The sequence below is a fragment of the Phalacrocorax carbo genome, chromosome 4, assembly GCF_963921805.1.
Source record: "Phalacrocorax carbo chromosome 4, bPhaCar2.1, whole genome shotgun sequence".
NCBI lineage: Eukaryota > Metazoa > Chordata > Aves > Suliformes > Phalacrocoracidae > Phalacrocorax > Phalacrocorax carbo.
In genome coordinates this window covers 58,956,784-58,982,340 of record NC_087516.1, presented here as the reverse complement: position 1 = coordinate 58,982,340, position 25,557 = coordinate 58,956,784, and the positions used below count along the sequence as shown (strand labels likewise).

Sequence of the window (25,557 nt, the reverse complement as noted above, 5' to 3'; positions counted from 1 at the left end):
CAGTTCAGACTCAAGTGACAGTGGTGATTGCAGAAAGGGAAGAAACAGTTCTTCGTGGTAGTCCCTTTACCTCTGGAACCTGTAAAACACTGCCGTGCTACAGAAAACCCCTAAGATTACCTGTAGAAGTCAGAAAGAGTATTATTCCCATGGTGGTTTTGAAGAAAACGAAACAGCATAACAAAGGCTGGGTCTCAGGGACTGATCAAGCAAGTACTAAGCACTGGGTTAAAGCATTAAGGACCAGGAAAAATCATTTTGTAACAGAGCAGCATACAAGTGATTGTGTAACCAACAAACAAACAGCAAGCAAAGTGGTCATTAACAGTCACATACATTCTTACAAAACGTCTAGTCGGGCGCATGACAATGAGAAACATCTGCCTAGCTGAAGAGCGAAGGAACAGATTCCTGAAAGGTACAGCTACCTCCTTTGTAGTTGCCAGTACGTACTGGTTGGCACAGCCTTTGCCTTACACTAGGCTGTCAACTGACAAACCCGGAAAAGCAGCTGTGAAATCAGGCACAGTTAAACTCTGTAAATTAAAATGTCTATGGATGCACAGACAAACTCTGTGGCTGCTAGAACCACATGCACAGTGTATTAAAAGGTGCCTTCATTCCATCTATATCCTGCCACAGGCTTCCTGCATGATCTTGGCGTACTGTGCAAGATCTGCGTACATCACTATTCACCTTTCAATAACAAAAAGGACCAATACCTCCCTCTTTCATGAAGAAGGGTTACTCAATTTAATAGCTGTTATAAAGTGCAATGAGGTCCTTGTATGTAAGGTAATATTCAAAACTGCAAAGTGATTGTTAATTTATTACTGCTAAGATCACATAGAGAGAACAAATTGGGCCACAAAATAGAAGGAAGAAGAGAAAATTAATTTGGGTTTGTACATTAGTTGCATCAGAAATAAAAAATAATCTTCTTGCCAAGTGCTGTTGCAAAGCACTGAAAACTTTTAAATATTTGCTACTCAGAGTGCAATAAAAGTTTACTTCCATAGAGAAAAGCACAGTACAGATACATTTCCCTCAGTTAATGTTTATGCTTTACTTCTACCAAAAATCATTACACTACATTTTGGAAAAAATTATTTCTCAAAGTGCCAACTAAGTTCATTATAATAAAGTTCCTATCAGTACTGTAAGATAAAATACACAGAAGCCTCCCATGATTTTACTAGAACTAACATATGACATCAGTCGGACTACACCAGCTAGCTTACGGTAGTGAGAGCATTTCTGAGACTCACTGCCTTGTATACTGTATTAAAAAAATGCATCACACTCTCAAGTCACCGAACTAAAACCACAATAATAGTGAACACAGTAGCTAATCCAAAATCACCATCTATAAGATCTACTCCAACCTATAGCAGCATCTTTATTAAAAGCTAGAGCACTTCAGGGCCATTCTGTATAATATTGCGGTCCTATTGCAGTTAAGGTCAACTGGGCATTAGGACAAATTATAAAAAGGAGTACCCACCCAAATCCTTTTCAGCAATGCCCTTGGGAGAGGGTTTGGTATACCTCCTGGGTAGTGCTTTGAAAATTAGCCATAGGTGCCCAGTTTTCCAAAATGAAACAAGACTCTAGTAAGGGGAGAGGGGCATGGAAATCTATTCTGAGAGTCTGCATGTGTTTCCCAATGCTAAAGAAACCTCTCCACTTGCACATTTACGTTTGACTGCCTTATTTAGAACTGGGCTGACAGGCAAGGCAGAATATGTCATAAGAAGAAACTTAGGTACCAGAAATATCTGGGCCAAACTGTAAAATTCTAATATCATCTATATATCTCTAGAGAGACTTACAGAAGGACCTACTTTATGTATGTTGGTGTAGAAGACAAAGACACTAATTCCTGCGTACATTCTCAATGCTCATAGCTGCTCATAGTTGCAAAACATGCAGACCAAGGGTGGGGACTCTCCTCGAATGTTGCTGGGCCACAGGCTCATCTTCACATTCTAAGATTAAATACCCAGAGTGACAGCTCTTTGCTTCCAGACATGAAGGAGAAACTGATCCTGAGCTCACTGAAATCAATATGAAACTCCCACTGACTGCATTAAAAACATTGGACTAGGCCTATCTTATGGAAGGGCCAGATTCTTGTCTTAACCATGAACACAGCTCTAAATCAGTACATTGCTTTTTTCTCCCACAGAAATCAAAAGATATTAGCTCCTTGGGTAAGAGAATATCTCTATCATGTGCTCTCCAGGGGCTACGTAAGTATTTTTTAAACCTGTATAATTTAACTTTAGCCTAATACTTGGAAATAAGAGAAATCTTGGAAAGTATTTCTAATATATTAGATAATGTTTGTAAAAGTAAAGGCAAAATACGGGGACAATCTGATTAAGGCTTCAGGATACGGTTTTCATGTTATGCACTTCCATAACATGTCCCAAACACCAGCTGCCATTGTGTGAGCACATGAAATGGACATTTATTTTCTCAATCTTAAGTCTACGAGAGGTTCCAGCAGCAAACGTTAACTAGCAATTGACATCAACATTCCTTTTCCTCTACTGCCAATAACAGCTACCTGTTCCCTTACACACAAAAAAGCAATTATACCTTCTGAAATGACCAGTTACTAAAAACTCTTCAAGTCATAGTGTTCTGTGGGTCAAGTACAGACTGGGATCCTCCTGGCTGGAGAGCAGCTCTGTGGAAAGGGACCTGGGAGTCCTGGTGGACAGGAAGCTCAACATGAGCGAACAGTGGCTGCTGTGGTCAAGATGGCCAACAGGGTGTTGGGTTGCATCAAAAAGGGCATCGCCAGCAGAGAGATAGAGGTCATTATCCCACTCTGCTCAGCACTTGTCAGGCCACACCTGGAGTCCTGTGTACAGTTCTGGTCCCCGCTGTACAAAAAGGATGTGGACAGACTGGAAGGGGCCCAGAGAAGGGGCACCAAGATGATCAAAGGACAGGGAAGGCTGCCATATGAGGATAGGCTGGGAGAGCTGGGTTTGTTCAGCCTTGAGAAAGGAGGCTCAGAGGGGATCTCATCACCATGTACCAGTACTTAAGGGGCAGCTACAAAGAAGATGGAGGCTCCCTTTTCACAAGGAGTCACACGGAGAAGACAAGGGGGAATGGACACAAGTTGCTCTTGGGCCGATTCCAGTTGGACACAAGAGGGAAATTTTTCACAGCAAGAACAGTCACCCATTGGAATGATCTCCCCAGGGAAGTGGTTGACTCGGCCACGCTGGACACCTTCAAGAGTTGCCTGGACAGGGTGCTGGGCCATCTTGTCTAGACTGTGCTCATCTTAGAAAGGTTGGACTAGATGATCTCTGAGGTCCCTTCCAACCTGGGATTCTGGGATTCTGTGAAGTATTCAGCTGCTACTAATGCATTTCTTGTAAGATGAAGAACCATCTATTAAGTGCAGAACAATTCAAATGAGGATAGCATTATAAGCATTTAAGGCTGAAAGGTTTGCCTGTACTGCTGTATGGCTATTGACAAGTCTTGCTACAGTTGTATCCACAATGAATAAATGATGACTTCATATTTCACATCACTCTGTTTTTACCAGGACCCATCAGATTAAGCATATTGTTTAATTCAGGCAAATGTACAGACAGGAAAAGACTGCCATATCTTAGCTTCACATGTTTAATAAAGATCGATTTACAATGAAGATTTACCTCCAAAGTTGCCAGGATTTCTCCTGACTAACCAACTGAACTATTCCTAGAAGTAATGTGGTCGCTCTTCAGTAACTTCTAAGAAAAAAAGCCAAGTCTTTCTGACGCAGCAAAGCTCTTGGCAATCAGTGCTCTGGCAAAGTGGTTAGGGCTTGAAGTAATACTCTTGAAATTGGAGTGCTGAACCCAAAGCAATTGCTTTTCTGTGACCAGCTGAATTGCAGAGTTACTGGGAAGCAGGATTTCCAGAAAACTAGGAAAAGTAGTCAGACAACACCAAAGTAGGAAATGGTATGCTACATTGTAAATGGCAGTCACTTTACCTTTCTGCAGCCTCATTACTTACCCAGTGGATATGTTAAGCTCTGTGAGTGGCAACTTTATGGCAGCCGGCAGGGCTGTTTCTCATAAACTGCTGACCTTTGAGGATGGTGGAACTGCTATGAAACTGATGCACATAAACAAAAAGATCCTGTCTTGCACAAAAGTGCCAGGCAGAACACAGGTCCTGATGGCTATTGAGGCCAACTCAAAAAAAAGGTGGATATTTTTTGTTTGTTTGTGGTCATCAGTGGTTACTTATACATGCCAGGTTTGTACAGTAATGAAATGAGGCTATTTAGTTGCATCTTCACAGGCTCCTTTATCATGCTGAAAATCTGAGTCATCTATAGTCTCCTTAAGAGACAGTCAGTCATCCTTAGTCTTTCCTGGATAATTTTTTTTTTTTTTTTGGACATATGCTTGAAAAACATTCGTAAGGGGCACTTTGACTATTACTGTTTTATCAATATTGCAAGTGGCTTATGATCTACCTGTCACATTGCTGAAATTATTAATATGTGGAAGCACTTTCCGAATCTCTGCCATGGCCCAGCCTCTTGCCAGACACTCTTGCTATTTGTGCATGCTTATTCTTGGCGTCTGAAAGCTGCCCAAAACAACGTGTGACAGGAATCATCTCGCTGTAACTGGAGTACTACTCAACTAAGTCTTGAGCTACTGGCATTTGCTGAAATGGCTGTGGGCTTAGAAACATTGTCAAATGCCAGTTCCCAGGATGTGGTCAATAAGTTATTTAGAGCATCTTTTCAGAACCCATTCCTATGTTTTATCCCCAGCCCACGCAAGGCCAGCATCACACAGTTCAGAAAGAGCATGGCCTTTTGTGGAATTTACTCCAAATATTCATCAGAGGAAGAAACCTCATCATTTCAGATATATTTTTGGGTGGTGACATTTGACTTCAACTTCCTCCAGGCCTGTCCTCCTGCCCTTTTGATGAATCACAGGTTATTCATACTGTAATGGGCTCTCTATAGTTAAAGTTTTGTCAATTGTCATTCTGTCCAGAACTTCCTATAACTGCAAAGTATCAGAAAGATACACAATGGTGTTTTGACTATAACAAGGCCTATAAAAGTACGTCATCTTCATAGTTTATTTCTCTCTTCAGTTTCAGTATTCTTCTCAGTGAGACTGAAAATTCAAGTGGTGCTAAGTTCACCCCATCTATCTTTCTAGCTGGCAGCTGCCACCAAACACTGTCCTCGCTTCTCCCGCTTAACATGTGGCCTATCTCATTTCTACAGTTCAGTTAGACTCCTTTGATGGCAAAGGTGTCAGTCACGTGGTTCCTCGCCTATGTAGCCTCATCAGACTCAGAAAGCCAATCTTTTTCTTTCCTTCAGCCTAAGACTAGGGTTTCCCTTTCTGCAAGTCATGTTACAAAGCAGTTACCTCAGCTCCTGGATTAACTGAATTAAATATAATGAATTAATATTAAATATAATGAACAAATCATGTCCCCCAGACCAGATTTTTCTTAAACTCTACTGAAAAGTTTTCCACCAGTTATTGGAACCAGTGAATTCTCACTATTCCTTCTTGCAGTTTTTGCTCATTATTTCATAAGCTTTATTTAATCTTTCTTCTGCATCTCCTATAGGAATTTATTCTTTGCTGCTCATGCATTCCCCCTCACCACAGCCTTTTCCCTTGTTTAGAATCTCTGTTTGATCAGGTTGCCAATTTAATGCTCTCTTCCAAGGCAGACTTGCACATAGTTATACTAAAAATTCTTGTTTCATGTCCCAGTCACCAAACTATCATTTGTGTGTTCTGCTTGTACTGAGCGCCTTTCCAAATGTCTATCTGCTGATTCTGAGTCTTTCCAGTCTTTTATAAAAAAAGAGCAATTGTTTAACCATTATTCATTTTTTTTGGCATAGTTTTTGGCTGATCGACCCTTAAAAGAATTTTCATGGCTATTCTTCTGATTACTTTATGAAGGCTAATGAGCTTTGAGAATCACCATTTTTTTCTCTCATATCATTTGATCCAGACTTCACTTCTATGTGAATCTTCAGTAGTAAGAAACTGAAAACTTAATTATCCTGTGACAGACTGAACTTTTGTCTGTACCAATTCACATTCCAGCAATCTCTAGAGCTATGTCATTATTAAAGACACAAGAAAATGTCACTTTTTTTCTATCAATAAACAATGAACTTTATTAGTTACCTCTCTTCATGAAGTCCCTGTTACAGTTTCAAAGAAATAACTCATACAGATACTGGACATAATGCCTATTCAAATCTTTGTCTGACCAGAACAAAGACCGTTATTTTTCTGGCTTGTGAAAAACGTGGCTTGCATTGTTTCTGCTGCTGATTACCCTATCCAAAGGGAATGTCTGCTCCTCTGTCAAAGAGTAAAGAATGCTCAAGCAAGCTAAGGAACAAATAAGCAGCACTTTTGTGCACAGAAATGTGCCTCTCCCATTCTAGAGAGACTCTTTCCTGATGTTGAGAAATAATTTGGGGCAATCTTCTACTAAAAAATGTTATGCTCAGATTTTAGGCCGAACTCGGAATGATTGGCACAGAACTCCAGGAATTGAGTGGTTTGTGGATACTGATGCAACACAGACATGACAGCAAACACTACAATTGCAAGGTATAAGTGATCCTCAGCTATGAAGTCTGCGTCCCAGAACAAGCAAGAGCGTTACGATTCCTGTCTTCACACTCCTGCTTCAGCAGGAAGGAAATCACTCCACCATGTCATTTTCATGCTAGAGAAGAAGAAATACCAAGTATTTTTATTTTTTAAACCAATCAGTGAGAAACCAGAACGGGTCGCTCAAGACCTGAGAGCTCGCTCTGGAAAAATACCCATGGATAATGCATTCATGTATAACCTGAAGCTAGCAGTACTCTACAGGATTAGTGTAACTTAGAAGGTGGCTCTATCCAAAATCAAGTAAGGGTAAAATTTAAAAGACAAAGAAAAGAGAGAACATTAGAAGAGAATGTAATATGACTCTGAACTATATAGAGCCATGCTCTATAGGTGGCTGCTTACCATACCCTTATATTGTCCTCTTTCTCCCTCTGTGATTTAACTTCCACATGAGCTTAAACACAAGGGACTGGGCTATGAAACAAACAAAATATAGTTGGTACAAGTTATTTTTGGAGGCTTGAACATTTGGCCAAATCTTAGCAGCATAAAATTCAAGACACATGACTCAGAAGTCGATCTGATCAGCCCATGGCATTAGACTTCAGCGTCATTAATTAATCAGGCTCTTAAAAAAAAAAAAAAAAGGTACTTATGAGCATTGGACTTAATTACCTTTTTCTTCAACAAAGGTGTAATTGTGCTAGAGACGGGGGGGAGGGAATATTACAAAGCAGACTATACAAATTGTTTTGTTCCTGTTTTCCAAAACAATATTAAATTGGAAAGAATAAATGAGAAAGAGTTAAGCAAGAACATGATCTGGAGATTTATTTATTAATTTACTTTCTGAAGGATTAGAGAAACGGCTGCTTGAGGACTCTAAAGGTTTCCTACAACTATACGTCTAAACAACTGAGAAGGCTAGAAATATATCAACAAAGCTCCTGTTTAGTTGACTGAATTATAGTTGCACTTTATCTCCTAGTAATTGTCATTTTGGAATGTTCTTACTTTCCACCTAGTCCAGTAACGTCTCAAGTGCAAGTAGCCTGTACCAGAGGCCTCAAAAGAAAGTACCTGAACTCCATCTGAGGCAACACTGGAATACTCTATTCCTGCCCTCAATACACACATGCATAAAGTTCCTTTCTTCTGTGTCAAGAAAGAAGAAAAAACACGCTCCATTTTAGCCTTCTCTGGACATGAAGTATTTCACCAAGTCCCTCTCAGTCACCTTAGTTCCATAAAAAACAAAACAAAAACAAAACCCCCACATCACTACCCAATTGCTTTAACAACTCCTTAGAAAGGTATGCCAAGTATTTGATTACTCATAGCATTTTAGAATAAAGTATTTTCTTGTCAGACTATCTTCTCCAAAATGTAGTAATTCACACATTGTGGGTAAACTGGTATTCCACTGTTACGAGATGTAAATGCTACAGTTGTTTGTACAGTCAGCTCCTGCCATAACACTCTTAAGCCAATCAAGTGTCTTGCAAAAATACCAGACCTTAAGTTAGACCAAATATATTTAAAATACATACCTGACAGGTGCTACTGAACTTGCTGCAACAATTGGAGCAATTTCACATTCTTTTCTAGACACAAGGTTAGGATGTTATTTCATAAAAAATAGAAACTCAAAAGAAAGTGCATCTCTTTTACTTACATCTTGGGAAAGACCATATCCTTTTGTTCAGAGCTGCTTTCCGCCTTACTGACTGAAAAGATTCCCCTCCTGAACACTGATGAATAATGTACACAGCTTCGTAAAAAGAATTCTCCCCTTGCTATAGGCTGTTTCATACTGATATTTCAGCTTGATTTTGCCACTGTCTGGCAAGGGAGCCTTCCAGATTTATAAAAATTAGTTTATAAAAATGACACATTAATCATGCCTCCAGTCTGATGTGAATTTTGATCTTCTGAAATTCAGAGGAAAATTTTTTTGAGTGATTTAAAAAGAAAACAGAAAGCATTTATTCTGCTGAAAACTTCTCATTTTCAACAAAGGAAAGTGACAGCGCTAGCCTGGAGCTTCGGCGGCCGACTGTAACACCTAGAACAATGCAATGAATTCCATGAGACAAGGCATCCAGGGTCAGCATGTTTCCAGTCTACACCCAGTTAGATAATTTAAAAAAAGGTTAATTTTGAAATCTCATCTGTGCTCCTGAAGGAAATTCAAGTTGGTCTACCTCCAAGCCACAGATCTAACCAATTGGTTGTTTTAAAAAGAAAATCATAGATCATGATGGACTATTGTGGTATAGTACAACTAGGATTCACACCCTAGCGAGATCTGCTACTGATGCATAGCCCTCTTCCTTGCGACACATGCATAAACTACTCGCTCTCCCCTTTTCAGTTTACAGGCAATGTTCTTCAAACAGCTCTCACAACTTTCATTGGGACGCAGGCAGGCTTTAAGACTGGCTTTAAGTATGTTCTCCAAATTCCCCTAGTGCCTTTGGTCCACATGCCAATTTTATAGCTGCCCCCACCTTGTCAAAACTGGGCATGTACAGAGCTCCGCTCATTGCAATAACCTGTGGCATCTTCATCCATGCTTTTATAGCTACTGGTCTGCAGACACCCCAGCACCCTTGCCATGTACATAGCAGAATTGCAAGCAAAAGGCTTTGTGACATGCAGTCCCAGCATTCTCTAGAATACTACCTTTCCATTGTTCCTCAGTCGTCTTTCTGTATTTTCTCGCATTTCTTCTCAGATTTCCTCTTATTCCTACAGCTACACTCATCGCATATTGTCTAAAGCGATAAACAAAGATGAAAGGGTGAAGCAAACACACGGTCATGTATAAAAACAATCTTTTATTTTCACATCAAAACAACTTCTATTTTAATTACTTCTTTGCAAAGGTAATGAGTTTAAAATGTCCCTTGTTTAGCTTGTTAGCACAAGTCTGAATGTTTTTGGTATCACAGACATTTTCATGGTACACACGAAAGAGCTTTCTCTCTTAATCCCCAGCCTGAGAAAAGCGTGAGAATCCAATGGTAGTGCAAGGAATACAAAGTACACTGTGAGCAATGGCAAGGACTAAAATAGATGCACGGATGCCTAAAGTTTGGCTTAGTAAGTGCACATTGAAGCCAGTATTGTGGTTAACTATGACAAGCGCTGATGCCCACTAAAGCTTTATGTAAAAGTGAGGTCTATTTGGCATTCAGCTCACATTATTCAGTTATTTCATTAACCTTTCAGTTTTGACACACCCATTGTGGGTAACGTATAAAAAGAAGTCTAACCTTTTTGGTGCAATGCAGGATGAATTGAGCTAACAAAGTGCAAAATACATGAAAGGCGATGCATAAACTTTGGCTAAATCCTCTCCAAATTCTCCTATAGGGCGAGCATAGATTACAGTCATCACTGTTCATAGTGGACGACTGATTCAGTATTGCATTTCAGAAGGTATTATACAAATTGACTACAGGTGACAAAGTCTATCTCATAATGTTTCTATCATTAATATTAACAATTTGCATCTGCTACCAGAATTATTTATTCAGCTCTTTAATTAAACCGATGCTGGGTGATGCAGGGCACATGTCTTTATTGTGTGATTTGGCCTTTGCATCAAACTCCTACCGAAATTCCCCAGCAAATTTGCTGTTTTGACATGAGGTACAGAAGCATGTCGGGGTTACGTAACCCTGTTGTCTCAAGAACTGTGGAAAAAATAATGTATCTCATGTTTTCTTGAAAGAACATGCCCTTTATAATACATTCCATCTTTGATATATGGATAGCACACATGGTCATAGAGATTAATTTCTAACTTTAGGACACGGTAATTCCACAAGGATGAGTCAAACCAAAAGGTTTCACGTTTGCAAGTGAGCTCTCTCGAATGAGCTTTGCACCACCTCACTCTGGTATATTGATGTATCATCTACAAGTCAGGTGACAGCACTTTTGTACTCCAGAATTAGATTCAAGTTTCTTGCAAAGTTTTGAAACCTGAAATAAAACGTTCTCCATGAATTAAATATAAACGTTAAAATAATTGCTTTCATTAATGACAAACATGGTGTTTTTAATTGGAAACATCTTCAACAACTGCTACTGGCTACACTATCTATATGGAAAATAGAAGGCATTTGCCTTCCATTTGTAACACTTCAGGTCCTCTTAAAAATGTAGTTTATAATAAACTGCTTGTCAGATGAACCTTGGTTTTGATGCAGAAAGGATGTGCTTTCCAAAAAAAACCCCAAATTTCAAAAAACCTGACAAAGTAAAAATATTCCACTCGGAAAACTAAAAACATCTTCACTGCAATCAAAATTGTCCATGGAAAAAGATCGTTTTTTAACCACACACACTAGTAACACAGAAAGGAACACCAAGGTTAACACTAAAAGCATATGCAGGTAAGCTAATTTTGCACTTTTGAACATCTCACCTGCTTCCTTACTACAGCTCCCATCGTCTCAAATACTAATTCTATTATTCCTGACTCTCAAGCACCATCATGTAGGTGCTATGGAGATTTTAAAATGTGTTCGTTTTCTGCCATGATTTTATGTTGCTTTTTTGACTGAGTGTTTTCCTCTTGCCAAGATATGCCTTACAAGATAAGCTCTCTAGCATTCCAGCAGGCAAAATTTAATCCTACACTAGGGACACCAAGAAATGCCACTATTTTAAAGCTAACTAACTAAGCTTTGGTTTGCAGCTTTGAGAAAAATTTCTCCCCCTGGAAAGAGAAGATTCCCAATTTCCTGGCAAAACAAACAGTTCTTCCAGCCATAGAAAGGTCCAAGAAAACAATGCAGTTGTAAGTTTTAGGAAAAACTGTGGTTCTCAATTCATACATACTATATACCATAATATCTGAACCTAAAACAATAAAAGCTCCGTTACTTACTTCAGGCAATAAAAAAGCAGCCTCAGAATAGACAATTCATTATTATCATTAACAGGCAATTCTCCATTCATCATTACTCTTAATACTTGATTTTTTAAACACTGGGAAGCATGCTTGCAATTAACTTTCACTGTGCTCACTGAACTTCATTACACATCCAACATGACCAGAGGACAACACCTCCTCTTAGTGTATCTCAAAATGTATTATATTACTACAGTGTAGTTCATAATATTGTGCAATATCTACATAATATATAGGTATATGGAAGTGTGTGTTGTATTACACAGTACCACAACATTTTCTGTACAGAGATTTCTTGGATATGCATCCAAGTAAATTCTAAGGCTGAGATTTGCAGTAAGATCATTTGATGTAAATTAACATTATTAATATCTAGTATCTCTCACAGAGTTACTCATAACAATATCTTACCTGAGCTTCAGAACACTAAAGAAGCTCCTTTGCCATAGCATCTGCAAAATCACAATAAGATGTGTACAAACTTCTCGAGAGTCCATAAGCTGTGGCTACCTAGCTTCAGGCTTGATTGGCCTGAGATCACTTCCAGGCCAAGATACTGTACAACAGAGCTGTATGATGTCTCAAAGCACAAGCTGATGTCAGAAGGAAACTTGTATTTTCAAATAAAGTCTTGACCTCAATAGAAGCAAACTGTTTTCCTATTATTTTTAAGTACATAGTTTTTATGAAGGTTGTGATTAATGTTTGATAAATGCAACTAGCACATCATACAGTAAAACGAGAAAGGAGAAAACAGAATTATGTTTTAATGTAAAAAAAAAAAAAAAAAAATCTTTAACCAGGCAACCATTTCGTGCTGTATTTATCTTTGAAGAACATCATTCCTTCACATCTGAAGTCACAAACTAAAAAAGGAAATAAACAGGCAACATTTTTCTTCCATTATCCCTCCTACCCCGCACCCTACCCATCCAGTAGACTGCATTACATCAGATAATATTTTCCGACCACCACTTAGCACCAACCTGCTTCCAGATGCAGTATCATCATTTTGGATTAACTTTACCTATTGCATATTCCATCTATTCCACCCTCACCCATGTTCAACACAGATACTCAGACCTAGAGCCCTCACTTTTGAAGGTCATTTGAGAATCCATGCTTGACCTAGAACAAAGGAGAAGTCTTTCCGACTCATCTGTGTACCTTCGTGCCCAGAGCTGCTCGCCGACATTCACTGTTCGAGGCTTCAGAGACAGTGTTTCAAATTTCACATAGGTCTCTTTCGCAAGGTCAGCTTCCCTTGCAGTTTTCGGTTTCACATGAAGTTTTAAAACTTTGTAGAGTAAGAAAAATACCAAAGGTAAAACAACCACACATGCTGCACTGCTGGCCAGTATCAGAATAGAAAACTGAGAGCTGCTTTCATCACTTAACCTATCAGTGGAGAAAATAATGCACTGCTCTTTTGTAGGTGGCACTCCTTTGGGTGACACACATGCCATATATTGAGTACTAGGCTGCAAACCATCAATTGTGACTTTGTTTTTGCTAGAGTCAGTGCTCAGAGGCAACATATCCTTCTCACCGTACTTGGAGTATAACACAGTGACTGCAGAGTTGCTTGTGGCATTGACAGTTTTCCAAGTTAAGGTCACTCTTTCATCAGTTTCACTGATCACCCTTAGGTTCTTTACAGTAACATTTTGTTCAGCCATACCTGCTGTATTCAGTGAAGTCTCCTCACCTTTTGTGCTTATCGCCCCAGTCTGCTTTGTCTCCTCACCTTTCTTGCTTATCTCTCCAGTCTGCTTTTTGTTTCCGTTTGTCACTGCTTTTGAGTTTTTCTTTCCATCAAACATGGGCCTGGATTGCTTCTTGTCAGTTAACCTGATGCTCGTTGATCTTTCAGTGCTAACCAGTGCTGTGGTGGTTGGCGTGGTGGGAAGAGGTGCGGTTGTCCTCTCAGGTTCCTGCTTGGATTCCTCCCGAGTGGTAGTCTGTCTCTCTGCCTCTTGCTTCCTTACGTATTTCTGTGGTGACACAGTTGTAGTAACTACACCAACCACTGTGACAGTAACAGCAGCTTCTGACATTCCTGCTAAGTTCTTGGCTTTACATCTGTATTCTCCTGCATCCTTGTATGAAATCCCTGTCAAGCTTATTATGGACCATCTGACACCCTCTCCAGGTGTTTCTTGAATTACTACAGGAAAATGCAAAGAGTAAAACATTATAAAAGGGAGCTAAAGAGAAAGTAAACATTATTAGACTACTTCTTCCCTTAAGTTATTTCTGCCAGAAGGAATCACACGTATTAAACTTAAAAAAAAAACCACGCACACAAACTATGGAACTCCCTGCCATACAATATTATTGCAGAAAAGCACTCAGCTTGGGTCAAAATGGCATTGACTGTCTGGAGGAATTACAATATAACTTGCAGTTTCACCAGGTAAAACGAAACCACATAAAGAGAAATCAAATGCCTGAAAGCTGCTAAGTGACTAGGAAATACAAGTCTCACCGACTTCAGGTGACACTGAACATACTAGCCATCTAAAACATTTTTGGAAATTACCTTTGTCTTAAGGTATTTCAGCGCTTTGGACTATTACCTTCTTCAGACCTACGATTTAAGATAACTGCTAACTACTTGGCATTAGCAAGAAACATTTTTTTATATTTAAGTTACTACATAAATATCTATCATAGCAGCCAGCATGATACCAGACAACCACAGCCTCTTTAACATTCAAGATGGATGATGCAATTAAACAATAAACATTTGCAAATAATATAGAAAACATGATTTTGGAAAATGCTATGTTTACAGTGCTGAGTTTTAAGTGGCTCAGTTATGGCCTCACTAGCTTTTTTAACGTGAACATTTTGAACCAAAATGGAGATTCCCGTAACGAATTCTCCTTTCTGCTTTTCAGCTCCTGAGTTAGGGCCCAACTATCCCAACCTCCATTCCCCTTTATCCTTTCCCCGCTTCATCCATCTCCCTCCTCCACACACATTGTTCTTATCACAGACCACCTCCAGAATCAGAACAGTCTGTTGGACCTGTTCAGACCAAGACCTAGACAATGAATTTCGTAACAGCTGTTGCACGGATACAGTTGCCAGCTTGGTGCAATACCTGATCCATTGTTACTCATTACAATGATCTCAAAGCACAAGCAAACCAACAATTTCAGGCTCTCCCATTTCCTATAAAAGAGCAGTTATACCTGTATAGTTCACTGGTATATTGTCTGACCTAGTCCAAGTAAGCTGTGGCGTTGGGTACCCAGTCGCATCGCAGCGTAGCAGAACATTGCTTCCCAGCGGGGAAGTGATTTTTGTCGCCGATGTCATCACAGATGGTTTAAGACACTGCTCTAACTCAGCTCTCTGGAACAAGATTCCTGCCAGGCTCTCAGGTCCACTACATGAAACCAATGGATCAAGAAGTACAACTGAGATGTCCACAATTTTGGAAAATTCAATTAGCTTTGAAATGCGACAGTCACAAAACCATGGGTTGTCCTGCAAACCTGAAGCAGGGAGGGAAGAGGGGGAAAAAAAATAATTTTGTCAGGCAATATATGGCTATTGTGATTACAGCATGACGCGCGACTACCACCAAGTACAACCAAGGAGAGCCGTGGGCCTATTCTGAGTCAATCTTTTCTCCTTCGATTTGTCTTTTTTGTTTGGCTCATTGGTGGGGGAGTTTTTGCAGAGGTGAGAAAGAACGGTATGAATGGTTTTTAAGCAAAACCTTTACTTCACAGAAGTTTACAGAAGCATAGTATTATACTGGCACGACCTTTGCTTAGTTTTGCTATTTATCTAGGAAAAAACACTTTGAAAAGATGTCTTAAGACTGATGATACATTTTCACCTACCTGTGCCTTCTGGAAAGAGCTTCTCAGGACTATTGCATCCTGTCACTCTCCTCTGCTCTTAGTCCTTCTTTGGGCTCTTACAGTTTGATCTTCTCAGACCCTTTTTTCAATGCTTGCAGAGAACATGATGATTTAAGGGTTTAGAGCTTACACCAACATCTCTGCCCCTTGAAAAAAGGATAAAGGCTGAGGAGACAAAGCTTTAGGCCAATAAAATTCTTATCTGGCTCTGAACTATACCGATATTCTTAGAAATCTGGCTTCAATTTAGGACAACCTCTGAAATATATTCAAAAAGAAGAGTAGAAAATGGGAAGGACCCTGAAAAAAAAGCTGATGACTACAATATTTTTATGATGGCACACAAGAACACTCTCTCTCCTCTTCTGTTAGAGGCTATAACATCTGCTTCTTGACTCCAAAGTGTTTGAATGAGAGGCTTCTCCCTCTTGGTCAACTTATTATGGTGAAAGAGACTAGCCATTTCTGAGGAATGTAAGTCTAAATCCTCAGCTGGTATTGATTACTCCGCTATGTCGACCTTCATAGAGCAACAGCGGCTTCACCAGGTAAAACACCACACAGCGTATCACTCATGAGTTCAAATATTTTCTCATTTGACTTATGCTTTTGGGCATAACTTTTTTTCAATATTAACAATAAACAGAACTTACAGTCTGAAATGAGGGATGGTATGCGAGAACCCCTCGCTATTGAATTTACTGATTAGTGCAACAGACAAGTCATATTAATTAAACCAAAATTAAAAGAAAAAAAAATCTGAAACACCTGCTAATATTTTCCAGTGTCTATTTTTAGGAATTATCAAAATAGCTAATGGAAAAAATCTGCTTTTTTTATGGAAGACACTTGTAAATTAAAGAACACATGAATAATTAACTACTGCTTCCTTTTATCGCCTGACCAAGATTAGGTTATTTTAAGCACAATGGCAGTGATTGGTTAAAACTGTTGTAAACCCCAATTAATCCCCACTCTTTAAAACAAGACTTGACCTGAAGAGATTCCATGACTTTGACATCACAATCCAATTTCACCCCTTCCAGACATAAGAGATTTTATGTCTATTCAGTACTTATTGCCAGCTGGAACAGAGAAGGAAAAATCACAGAACCTGTATCAGCAACTGCTTTTCTTTAAAAAAAAAATAATCTCCAAAATATTTATATTTTTCCTGTGAACTTCACGCATATATTCACAAGCAAAAGAGACTCCATCTGAATGTTTCCCATATGTCTAGGGACAACAACTCTTTGTGCCCAATCAAGCACATATATGTAACTATTGTGCTCATAAATTAGGCAAGCTTTAATTTGTAGCTAGAGAGAGTTTGAGACAATATTCCCACTTGGGGTTTTTTTCCAGTCTCACTTGCTTTTAAGTAGTTAATTTTCCTCACTCTATTAAGAAAGATACTGTATGAGCATTTGAAAATTAAATTCCCCTAAGGTATAGGGGGAAGACAGGATCCCCTTGGAACAAGGTCTCAACTGCCAGAGTTCCTCCATAACAAATGCTGCTAAAATGCATGTGAACTCCCAGGACAGCCTCTGTGCTATCTAGAGGACAGAAGCACGGGGCAGCTGTGCTATAAGCACGCGGCAGGGCAGGAACTCTGGGTCCACAGCGTTAATCAGGGCAGATCTGCAGCATCAGTAGGGCTCCCAGCCCACATACCAGGCAGCAGATTCTCCCCTACATTGAACACCACCGAAAATATTTCTTCTGCAACCTTTCTGCATCCTACAAGCTTTACTCAGGAAAGGATGGGCTTTATCATTGTTTCTACTAGCAGCACCCAAAGGTCATTTAAATAGAAAAGGCCATTCAAATAGAATAATAGAATCATTTAGGTTGGAAAAGACCTTTAAGATCATCGAGTCCAACCATTAACCTAATGCTGCCAAGTCCACCACTAAACCATGTCCCTAAGCACCACATCCAAATGTCTTTTAAATACCTCCAGGGATGGTGACTCAACCACTTCCCTGGGCAGCCTCTTCTAGTGCCTGAGAACCCTTTTGGCAAAGAAATTTTTCCTAATATATATAAATACGCAGCTTTCATATTCTCCCAGTGTCCCGAAGATGACCCAAAGGAGTTACAGTAAGTATCAGAAATTGACAAAATAGAAGGAATGATGAAGCAAAGATGGATAGTCCTCAGATTGGATGGTCATTCAGTCCAGTCTGGGACACAGGTTTGGCCATCTCAGATCATTCTGAAGTCCTGGTTGCAGCTTCAGAAGAAAGCTGTAGTCCAGAAGACTCTGTACTCCTGTGGTTTAGTGCAAAGAAACAGTTATTTCAGTTAGTCACCTTATCCCCTCCATCCATCATGCTTCCCAGTGGAACTGGCTAAAGCATCAGGACTTACATAAATACATAGAATATATACAGCTACAGGAGTTCCTTCCTTGCCTCCATGGCTCATCCCTTCTATTTATCTGTGTCTCGCCAATATCTGACAGTATTCACATTATTTTTAGTAAGCTTGCACAACCATCTTAAGTCATTAAGTCATGTGAATTCCCAAAATGAAAAGATGAAAGCACTGTTGAGTTGGAAGCAAGGATAAAACACTGAACTTGATTATACTTCAGTTAGCTATTGAAGACAACAGAAACAGGAATGTAAATGTAGTTTCCAAACTACAAAGGGCATTCTGAAATTTAACAGCTTGTGTTTACAAGATAATAAAAAGTGAGAACAAACACCTGAAAGAATAAAGAAAAGGTTAAAAAAAAGGAAAAAATAATGAAGAAAGTGTAAAAAACAGGGAGCTTTAATAAAGGAATGAGATGGAATCCCTTCAGGAAAATAATTTCTTAAGAAGAGAAAATAAAAATAATGATAAGTCTCCAACAGCATGTGTATCTGATGGAACACCAAGTCTTTATAAACCCTGGATTCTTTTGTAGAAATATTAAGGCAGCTTATTGACCTGTGAAAGAAATACTAACTAAGGCAAAACAAACACTGATAAATATTTATGGTTTGCAATATACCAATGCAGTTTATTTTAACATTAAATATGGATTATAAATTGCTCTAAACCCCTTTCTTTATTCTAGATTTAGCATATTTAAAATTTACTCTCAGATTTATATGTATGCTTGTGTGTACAATGCAAATAAATGTATACGTGTGTCTGTGCATGCACATTTTTGCAGTCTTCTCAGTAAGCAGGGTTTCCCCATGCTGTGTCAATATGGACTTTAGCATTCCAAATAGCTACAAGCAAAATTTCTTTTGTAAATTAGTAACTAGTCTCAGACCATAACTTGTATAATATACTGCTTTTCAGTTGCTATAAAATGGCAGTATGTGAAATATTTACGTTTTGGGCTGATGGAAATATTCACCCCAGCTTGGGCCAATCTACCCGAGGCTCTATTCCAAGTGAGGCTACAAAATTTTTGATCCGTGGTTCTAAACAGTAAAGCATGATTTCGACACTGTGTCCCAGTGTTTCCTACACACAGTAACTGCTAGGGAGTAGTTTCAGGTAAAGCAGCATCTACCCAATGGCCCAGCATAACAGCTGGGAGCCTGATGGACCTGCAGCATTTCAAATTTTTGGCACCTCTACGTGCAACAGAGGCACATCTCATCTAACTGCCACTCTGTCAAACCCTGGATTCCTCTGTTCCTCTCAGTGACTCACTAGATGTAATTTCCCATACAAAAAACTACTACTGCCATCATTCACACTAGAAATTTCAGTCTCTGTAGCCAGTGCTGAAACTTAGCTATGATTTGGATCAAAATATTAGGCTATAGCTCCAGAGATAACCAGGAGAGAGCCAGATGGACTCACACGCTGGTCCCTTGATCATTTCCACTGCTTAATTTTCAGGTCACTCCACAGCTTTGTTTTGAACTGTTCCAAAAGGCGCTCTCCAAGACATGGTCAGATGTGGCTCCAAGGACAGTTTGCACTCCAGGGATTGCTCCCTGAAAGGCTTATGGATGAGACCACACCAAGGATGACACTCTCTATCCTGCTCTTGCCCCCAGCGTAAGTGCAGCAGGCTTTGCACCTCCAAACTATCCTGCATGCCTATCAGCCCATCAGGCATACAACATACCCTTGTTATTCTATATTACAAAAGCACAGTTCTATGGGCCATGATGCAATTCTCACATTACTTCAGGCAGTTTGAACTGAAGAAAAAACACCCTGACCCACAGAGCTACTTTTCAGAGTCACTGCAGCATCCCTTAACACCCACAGAAAACCAAGGGCTAAATCTTATAAAGAACAGCTAGTCAGCTTTGAATACAGCTGGCCCTAAAACGTGTGGATGAGAGCCAGAGTGAGCCACTTGACCACAGGGCCAGGAATCATTCCCTGACCCTCTTTCATTTAGCATAGTGTCCACACAGAGGAACATCATACAGTGGGAGGTAACAAAAAACCCCAAATCCCTAAGTATGGAGATTATGAATTGGAATAAGGAGATGCTAACCTGCCAGTCCCTTGGCAAAAGCAGTCTGTGGCTCCTCCAAGAGTCCTTGATGCAAACACGGGGAACCTGAACTTTCTTTTACATGCAACCTTCTTGATGCTCAGCCAAGACACTGAAGATAAAATTGCCTCATGGTGTTAAAAAATGCATATGCACAAACATTTGAGTTTGGGGCTTTGCTGTTGTTGATCTTGTTAATTAAATACAAGTGACAATCTTGCTTTGCCAGAACTAGGAGAAAAGCCAGCTCAAGCCATAATTGCTTATACTAAGTAGAATCTGACTGCTGTTTTCCTGACTAGATAAAAACAGCATTTATTTGCTCTGGGTTCCAGCTTCTAGTAGAGCTCTGGCTGCAGTTACCATTCCACGTAGGCACATAGGTCAGGCTCAGTGCTCCCACAGGGCACAGCTGGAACACATAGGATGCTCTTGAGCACCAAAGCATGCAATTGTGGGCATCACATTTTAAAAGACCCTTTTTTTTTAAAACCCAAAGGAGTCCAAAGGAAACTAGTAACTATGGTAGAAAATTTTAAAAAAACAACAACAACAACAGTCTATAAAAAATTGGTGAAAGAAATGGTGTGATTAGTTAAAGCAGCAAACAGGGAAGGAAAGTGCATGAAAGGTTGTTACAGGAGATGGTAATTAGTTTTTCTGTACGACCATCTCATGTAGGACAAGAGGTAATCAGATTAGTTTGCAGTAAGGGTGATTGAGGTTAGATATTAAGAGAAACTTTCTCACTATCCTGATAGACAAGCACTGGAAGAGGTTACCAGAGAAGGCTCTGGAGTGGTCTGGCCACAGGCCTTAAGAACAGCACTGACTAAACCAGAACTGTTCGGTCCATCAGGACCTGCATCGCAGCAGGCTGCAGGCCTTTTTGAAATCCTTCCTGGCCACACACCTCTGTGATCCTTATCTCCACCCTTAGAAGAGGAGGAGAGTATCTATGGGTTATGTTTCTCCTCCCTCAGGCTCCAGCAATTCTGGCAGAGACAGGAGGGGTGTCAGAGAGGAAGCAATGTCACAGGGCACATCTTGCTCCTTTCGTTCTAAGCCAGCTTCTGTGGTAGGAGCATTATAGACATCTCAACTCCTAGGTCACCTTTCTAGCCTGATAGTTTCTATCAAACATTCATTCCTGAAAAGCAACTGCTTTGTAACAGTCCATCAACAGCAACCTAAGGATGAGCCTCTGGCGGTGAGTGTGAGTGGCATAACCACAGCTTTGCAGGCTCCACTAATATAGATAATAATGGAGACTAAGTAGCCTTGTCAAAATAACCCACGACATAAAAAGCACCGCACTTTCTAATCTCCAGAGGAAGGGGATGTTTTCTTGTTCACTATAGAGTTCCTTATGTAGCTCCTTATGTCTGTCTGCATTGGGATATACACTCACGAGAAGGCTACGATGTCAATGAAAGAAAATTCAGCTAATTATCCACAGCTGAACTAAGGTAGATTTACTCAACATAACACAATGAAAGCACTACCTTGCATTTTGCATTCTCAGATCCAAGTCTAGAACGACTGCACAGAGCCTTGCCCAGCACGTAACATTAAAAAAAAAAAAGAGAGAGAGAGAGAAGCAAGGCGCTGTTTGAACCCAGTGTGTGTTCCACTCTGGAGACCTGTGCTCAAACCCAGCTGTAGTTCATCAATGAAAACGATCCAAAGGTCACATCCCAAGCCTCTAGAGAACTCAATGCTGGCACCAGAGGGTTTGCCAGGACTAGAGGAAGCTGGCAAAGTGCCTGCACCGACAAAGCCTGCAGATGGTTGCCAGGGGGAAGGGGAGGAGAGAAGGGGGGGAGAGAAGGGGGGGTTGGGATTTTTTTATGTTTGTTTTTTGGGTTGGTTTTTTTGTTTGTTTCTTTTGTTTTGGTTTTTAAGTTGTGAGGGCTATGTAAGACAAGGAAACCAAATAACCTCTGGGACTCCCACATGAGATTATCAGGAGGATTAGGTCTAGCACAGTCAGCTCCTACTTTACTGCCTCCTGTAGCCTTCAGTGTGGGGACAGGGAAAGGGGTACTGAGCTGGACTTACTTCTACAGTTTTTTCTCTTTTTTTAAATCCTGAATAAACAAGGATCCTACTAATGCTGCAAACCCACAGTTACCATGCATGCGAGGAACTCGTTTCAGTCTACTTGCATCTACTCTTACTTATACGCAATCTCATCTGAATGAGAGTTTCAAATTTCAAAGAACAAATGAACACTGCATAGTGGGGGCTTAGACCAAGAAATTGGAAATACTGGGCTATATGACGCAGGGCAGATATTTACCAGTGGGTATAGAACTACTGCAGTAGAGAGAGCCAGGTGGCTTTTCTCCCTTCCACCTGCTACACTACACCACATAAACATCAAAACATGCACTTATACATAAACAGCGACAGAAGAGAACACTATTGACAGAGCTGTTGCAGCCATGTTCTGAGACTGCAGAAGAGAAAGGGGCAACCTGCAAGACCAGGAAATGGTGAGAAAGTGTAAGATAAAGCAGGAAGTCACAAACAGAACTGATGTGATGGTATACTACAGAGTAGGAATAAAACTATGAAAAAAATCAGAGTGTGGCCAAACTATTCTTAAATAGTGACCGTAACTACTATAAAAAAGTTGTAGGGATCAGATTTCTCATCTCTCTTTCTCATATTCAACACGTAAAATGGGAAAAACTTCACAATAATCAGCCAGCTTTTGAGCAAAACAAGGTCAACAGGAGTCTCGAGGAGAGCAGAGTTGCCCTCTTATGAGCCACTGATGCTGTCTGCAGCACTGTGTCTCAGGACAGGCTTCATATGAGCATCAACTCTAGCTACTTGTTTGGCTTGTGAGCCACGGGAAAAAACAGTTGCAGATGGACATGCCTGCAGTTGCAACCACACACAGTGATGAAGAAAATATCATCAGAAACACAATTTTTGGAAGTCCTGCATTTATATGGATACAGAATACTCCATATGGCTTGTATGCCTGTAGGCTGGAATCTCATAGATTTTACTTCAGTTTTATAGCTTTGAGATAAGAACGTACATGGAGGTCACTATCTTCATTTTATAGTTTTCTGTCACCAACAGAAAATAAATAAATAATTACAGAGCAAACCAGAAGGCTGACCTAGATAAAACCTACTCTCCCAAATCACACGCTGGTCCCCTACCTACTCTCACTTGCAACTTAATGTTTAGGTACATTTTAATCAGGAATGAGACAGGCTGTTTAACATACCCAAAATTACTCTCTGGGTCGCCAGAATGTCTTTGTTCTTGGACAGGACAGCTTCTGAGAAGGGGGGCCAAATGTCCATCAAGTCTGACGGCAAGGTGGTTAGCTTGTTGCTGGATATGTCCAGGTAGGTGAGGTTTCTCAGGTACCGTCCAGCGTCAGCGGGAATGCTGGTCACTTTATTGTTGTGTAGATCAAGAGTCCGTAGGTTGGGCATCTCAGCCAGTGATTCCCAAGGGAAAGTTGAGAGCAGGTTACCATCCAGCCGTAGCTCATGCAGTTGTTTCAGGTTATAGAAACTGCTGATATCAATGTTGGCTACACAGTTATAAGTTACCCACAGGTATTTGAGATCTACTAGGTAGTAAAAGGCTTCAGTTGGAATCCTTCGTATGACAGTTTTCTCTATACGAAGTTTTACAGTATCCACAGGAACATTCACAGGGATCTCATACATATCAGGATCATTACAGAGCACAGACCTAGCATTAAAAAAAAAAAAAAAACCGAAAAGAAAAGAGATACGGCCATTTCTTTATCAGAAATTTGTATTTCAGATTTAAATGCAAGTTTCATTACTTGCTGCAACACTACTAGCAGAATAAAGAAAATCAAATCAAGGACAGTCGTCTGCATTTAAAAATTGAAAAGACAAACATGGAGTTTCTAAAGAGAAAAAGAATACATAATAGCAATTATACTTTCACATGAAATCTAGATTTGCTTTATTCTAAAGTATATAAGCACTATCTTCTGTCCATCATTCTTTTGGCAACTGAAAACCAGAAGCCATTGTATAAGGAATAGTACATGCATGTATTTCAAGTGGGAACTGCTTGCCATCTGTTTTACTAAAATTCAGAATACTGGATTACTAATTTCTGATTTTTCTGCTTTATGAAGATTCAAAGTATTTGCCTCTGCTTAGCTTTCAGAATAGACTCAGCATCGAAAGTGTTAGCATATTTCTCTAAAGGAGAGCTTTCTAGCCCTCTTTCTGGTGTCCACAGAGAAATGACATGCTTTTTAGAAGTGCTAAGACCTTTCTGCTCCTGATGACTTCAGTGAAATGGAATTTCTAAGCATTTTCAAGAATCAGTATGTTTCCATTTTTCTGGGGTACATGGTTTGCACATATTAGCATGACAATTCCCCACCCCTCACTAAGCCTATCTTTAATTTTCTCCCTTTTCTCTATACTTTTACTGTATTTTGCTTTCTCCTCATCCAGCTTTATGCCAAAGATACTGTGACAATAAGTCTCAATGACAAACAGTATCTCGCAAAATTGATGTGACAATACCCAGATCAACAAATTTCAAATTAACCTCTTCATTACCAAAAATTATATGATTTATCCTGCAGATTAAAAAAGAAGGAACTACTGTATTTATTTAAACCAGAATCACCTTACAGTAGAAAACTATTTTGTAGAAATAGAAAGGACATTACAATAGTAGGAAAATCTTGGAGCAGAAAGACATTGCCTTCCGCAAAAACTGAAGATTTAGAGTAGCTATTTGCTAAGTACAAAGCCATAATCACCATCTGCTCCTATTCAGGAACTCTGCTAGCCATATAACACCAGTGTAAAATATGCCTTTATTTCAACTATGCTAGAACTAATCTGCAATGTATGAAAATGTTATTTCCAGTTTCTTCAACCCTTTTCCTTATAAATTGCCTTGTATAACAAATAATAAAATATATACCTTGTTCCAGTGCCATCACTTCTGCCATGGTAAATGCAAGTGCATTGTGAAGGACAAAACCCATGCATTTCTTCAAAAAAACTCAGTAGGAGGTAGAAGTAAACAAACAGATACATGGCTACCTCCCAGCAGAACTGATATGGAAAAATTTGAAAACTTTATTCCTAGGCACTCATGTGCAGTGTGCTATGAACGTGAATGTAGACATCCATTTAGTAACAGCAGATTACATCAGATTAGCTGAGATCTGTAGTTGCTTAACCTTCAAATGTATCCTGGAAGGGATCAGTTAAACCAGCTCATTCTTTATTCTGTCAGAAGAACACACTCTGTTTCAAACCATATCCAGCATGTTTCAAGGCTATTTTAATACATAGCTTGTAGGGTTAGTATGTAGTAAAATACCTCTTTGCTCCTTCTAAGAGGCAATGCATTAGTTACTGTCCATTAAGTGTTCCAAGGTTCCTGAAGGAAATCTAGTACAGCATGAGGATATTGCATGGCACGTTCTTTAATACTAAAAGTTAAAAGGAAGCCTAGATTCAAGAGCTTTAAAAAAAATCCTGTAAAAACAGGTTTTTACAAAAAAAAAATTATTTAAAATAAGTTACACACTGCAAAGCCAAACTTCAGATGCATGCGTACATGATGACAGAAGATCTTCAT

At 39.6% G+C, this 25,557-nt stretch overlaps 1 protein-coding gene across 1 annotated transcript; it reads right to left on the bottom strand.

Moving 5' to 3' along the window:
• Positions 1-12,330: 12,330 nt before the first annotated feature.
• Positions 12,331-25,007, bottom strand: LRIT3 (leucine rich repeat, Ig-like and transmembrane domains 3). Its single transcript, XM_064450113.1, has 4 exons — positions 24,892-25,007; positions 23,183-23,661; positions 14,781-15,086; positions 12,331-13,747 (listed from the first exon to the last, which is right to left on the bottom strand). Exons 1-4 carry the CDS (start codon positions 25,005-25,007, stop codon positions 12,645-12,647), a joined length of 2,004 nt encoding a protein of 667 aa, XP_064306183.1. The 3' UTR covers positions 12,331-12,644.
• Between the last annotated feature and the right edge of the window lie 550 nt (positions 25,008-25,557).

Coding starts and splice junctions, on each gene's coding strand:
- LRIT3 (XM_064450113.1), bottom strand. CDS start 25,007: ATGTATCTGTTTGTTTACTTCTACCTCCTACTGAGTTTTTTTGAAGAA. Junction 23,662..24,891: donor AGTGATGGCACTGGAACAAG/GTATATATTTTA, acceptor TTTTAATGCTAG/GTCTGTGCTCTGTAATGATC. Junction 13,748..14,780: donor TATACCAGTGAACTATACAG/GTATAACTGCTC, acceptor ATTTTCCTGTAG/TAATTCAAGAAACACCTGGA.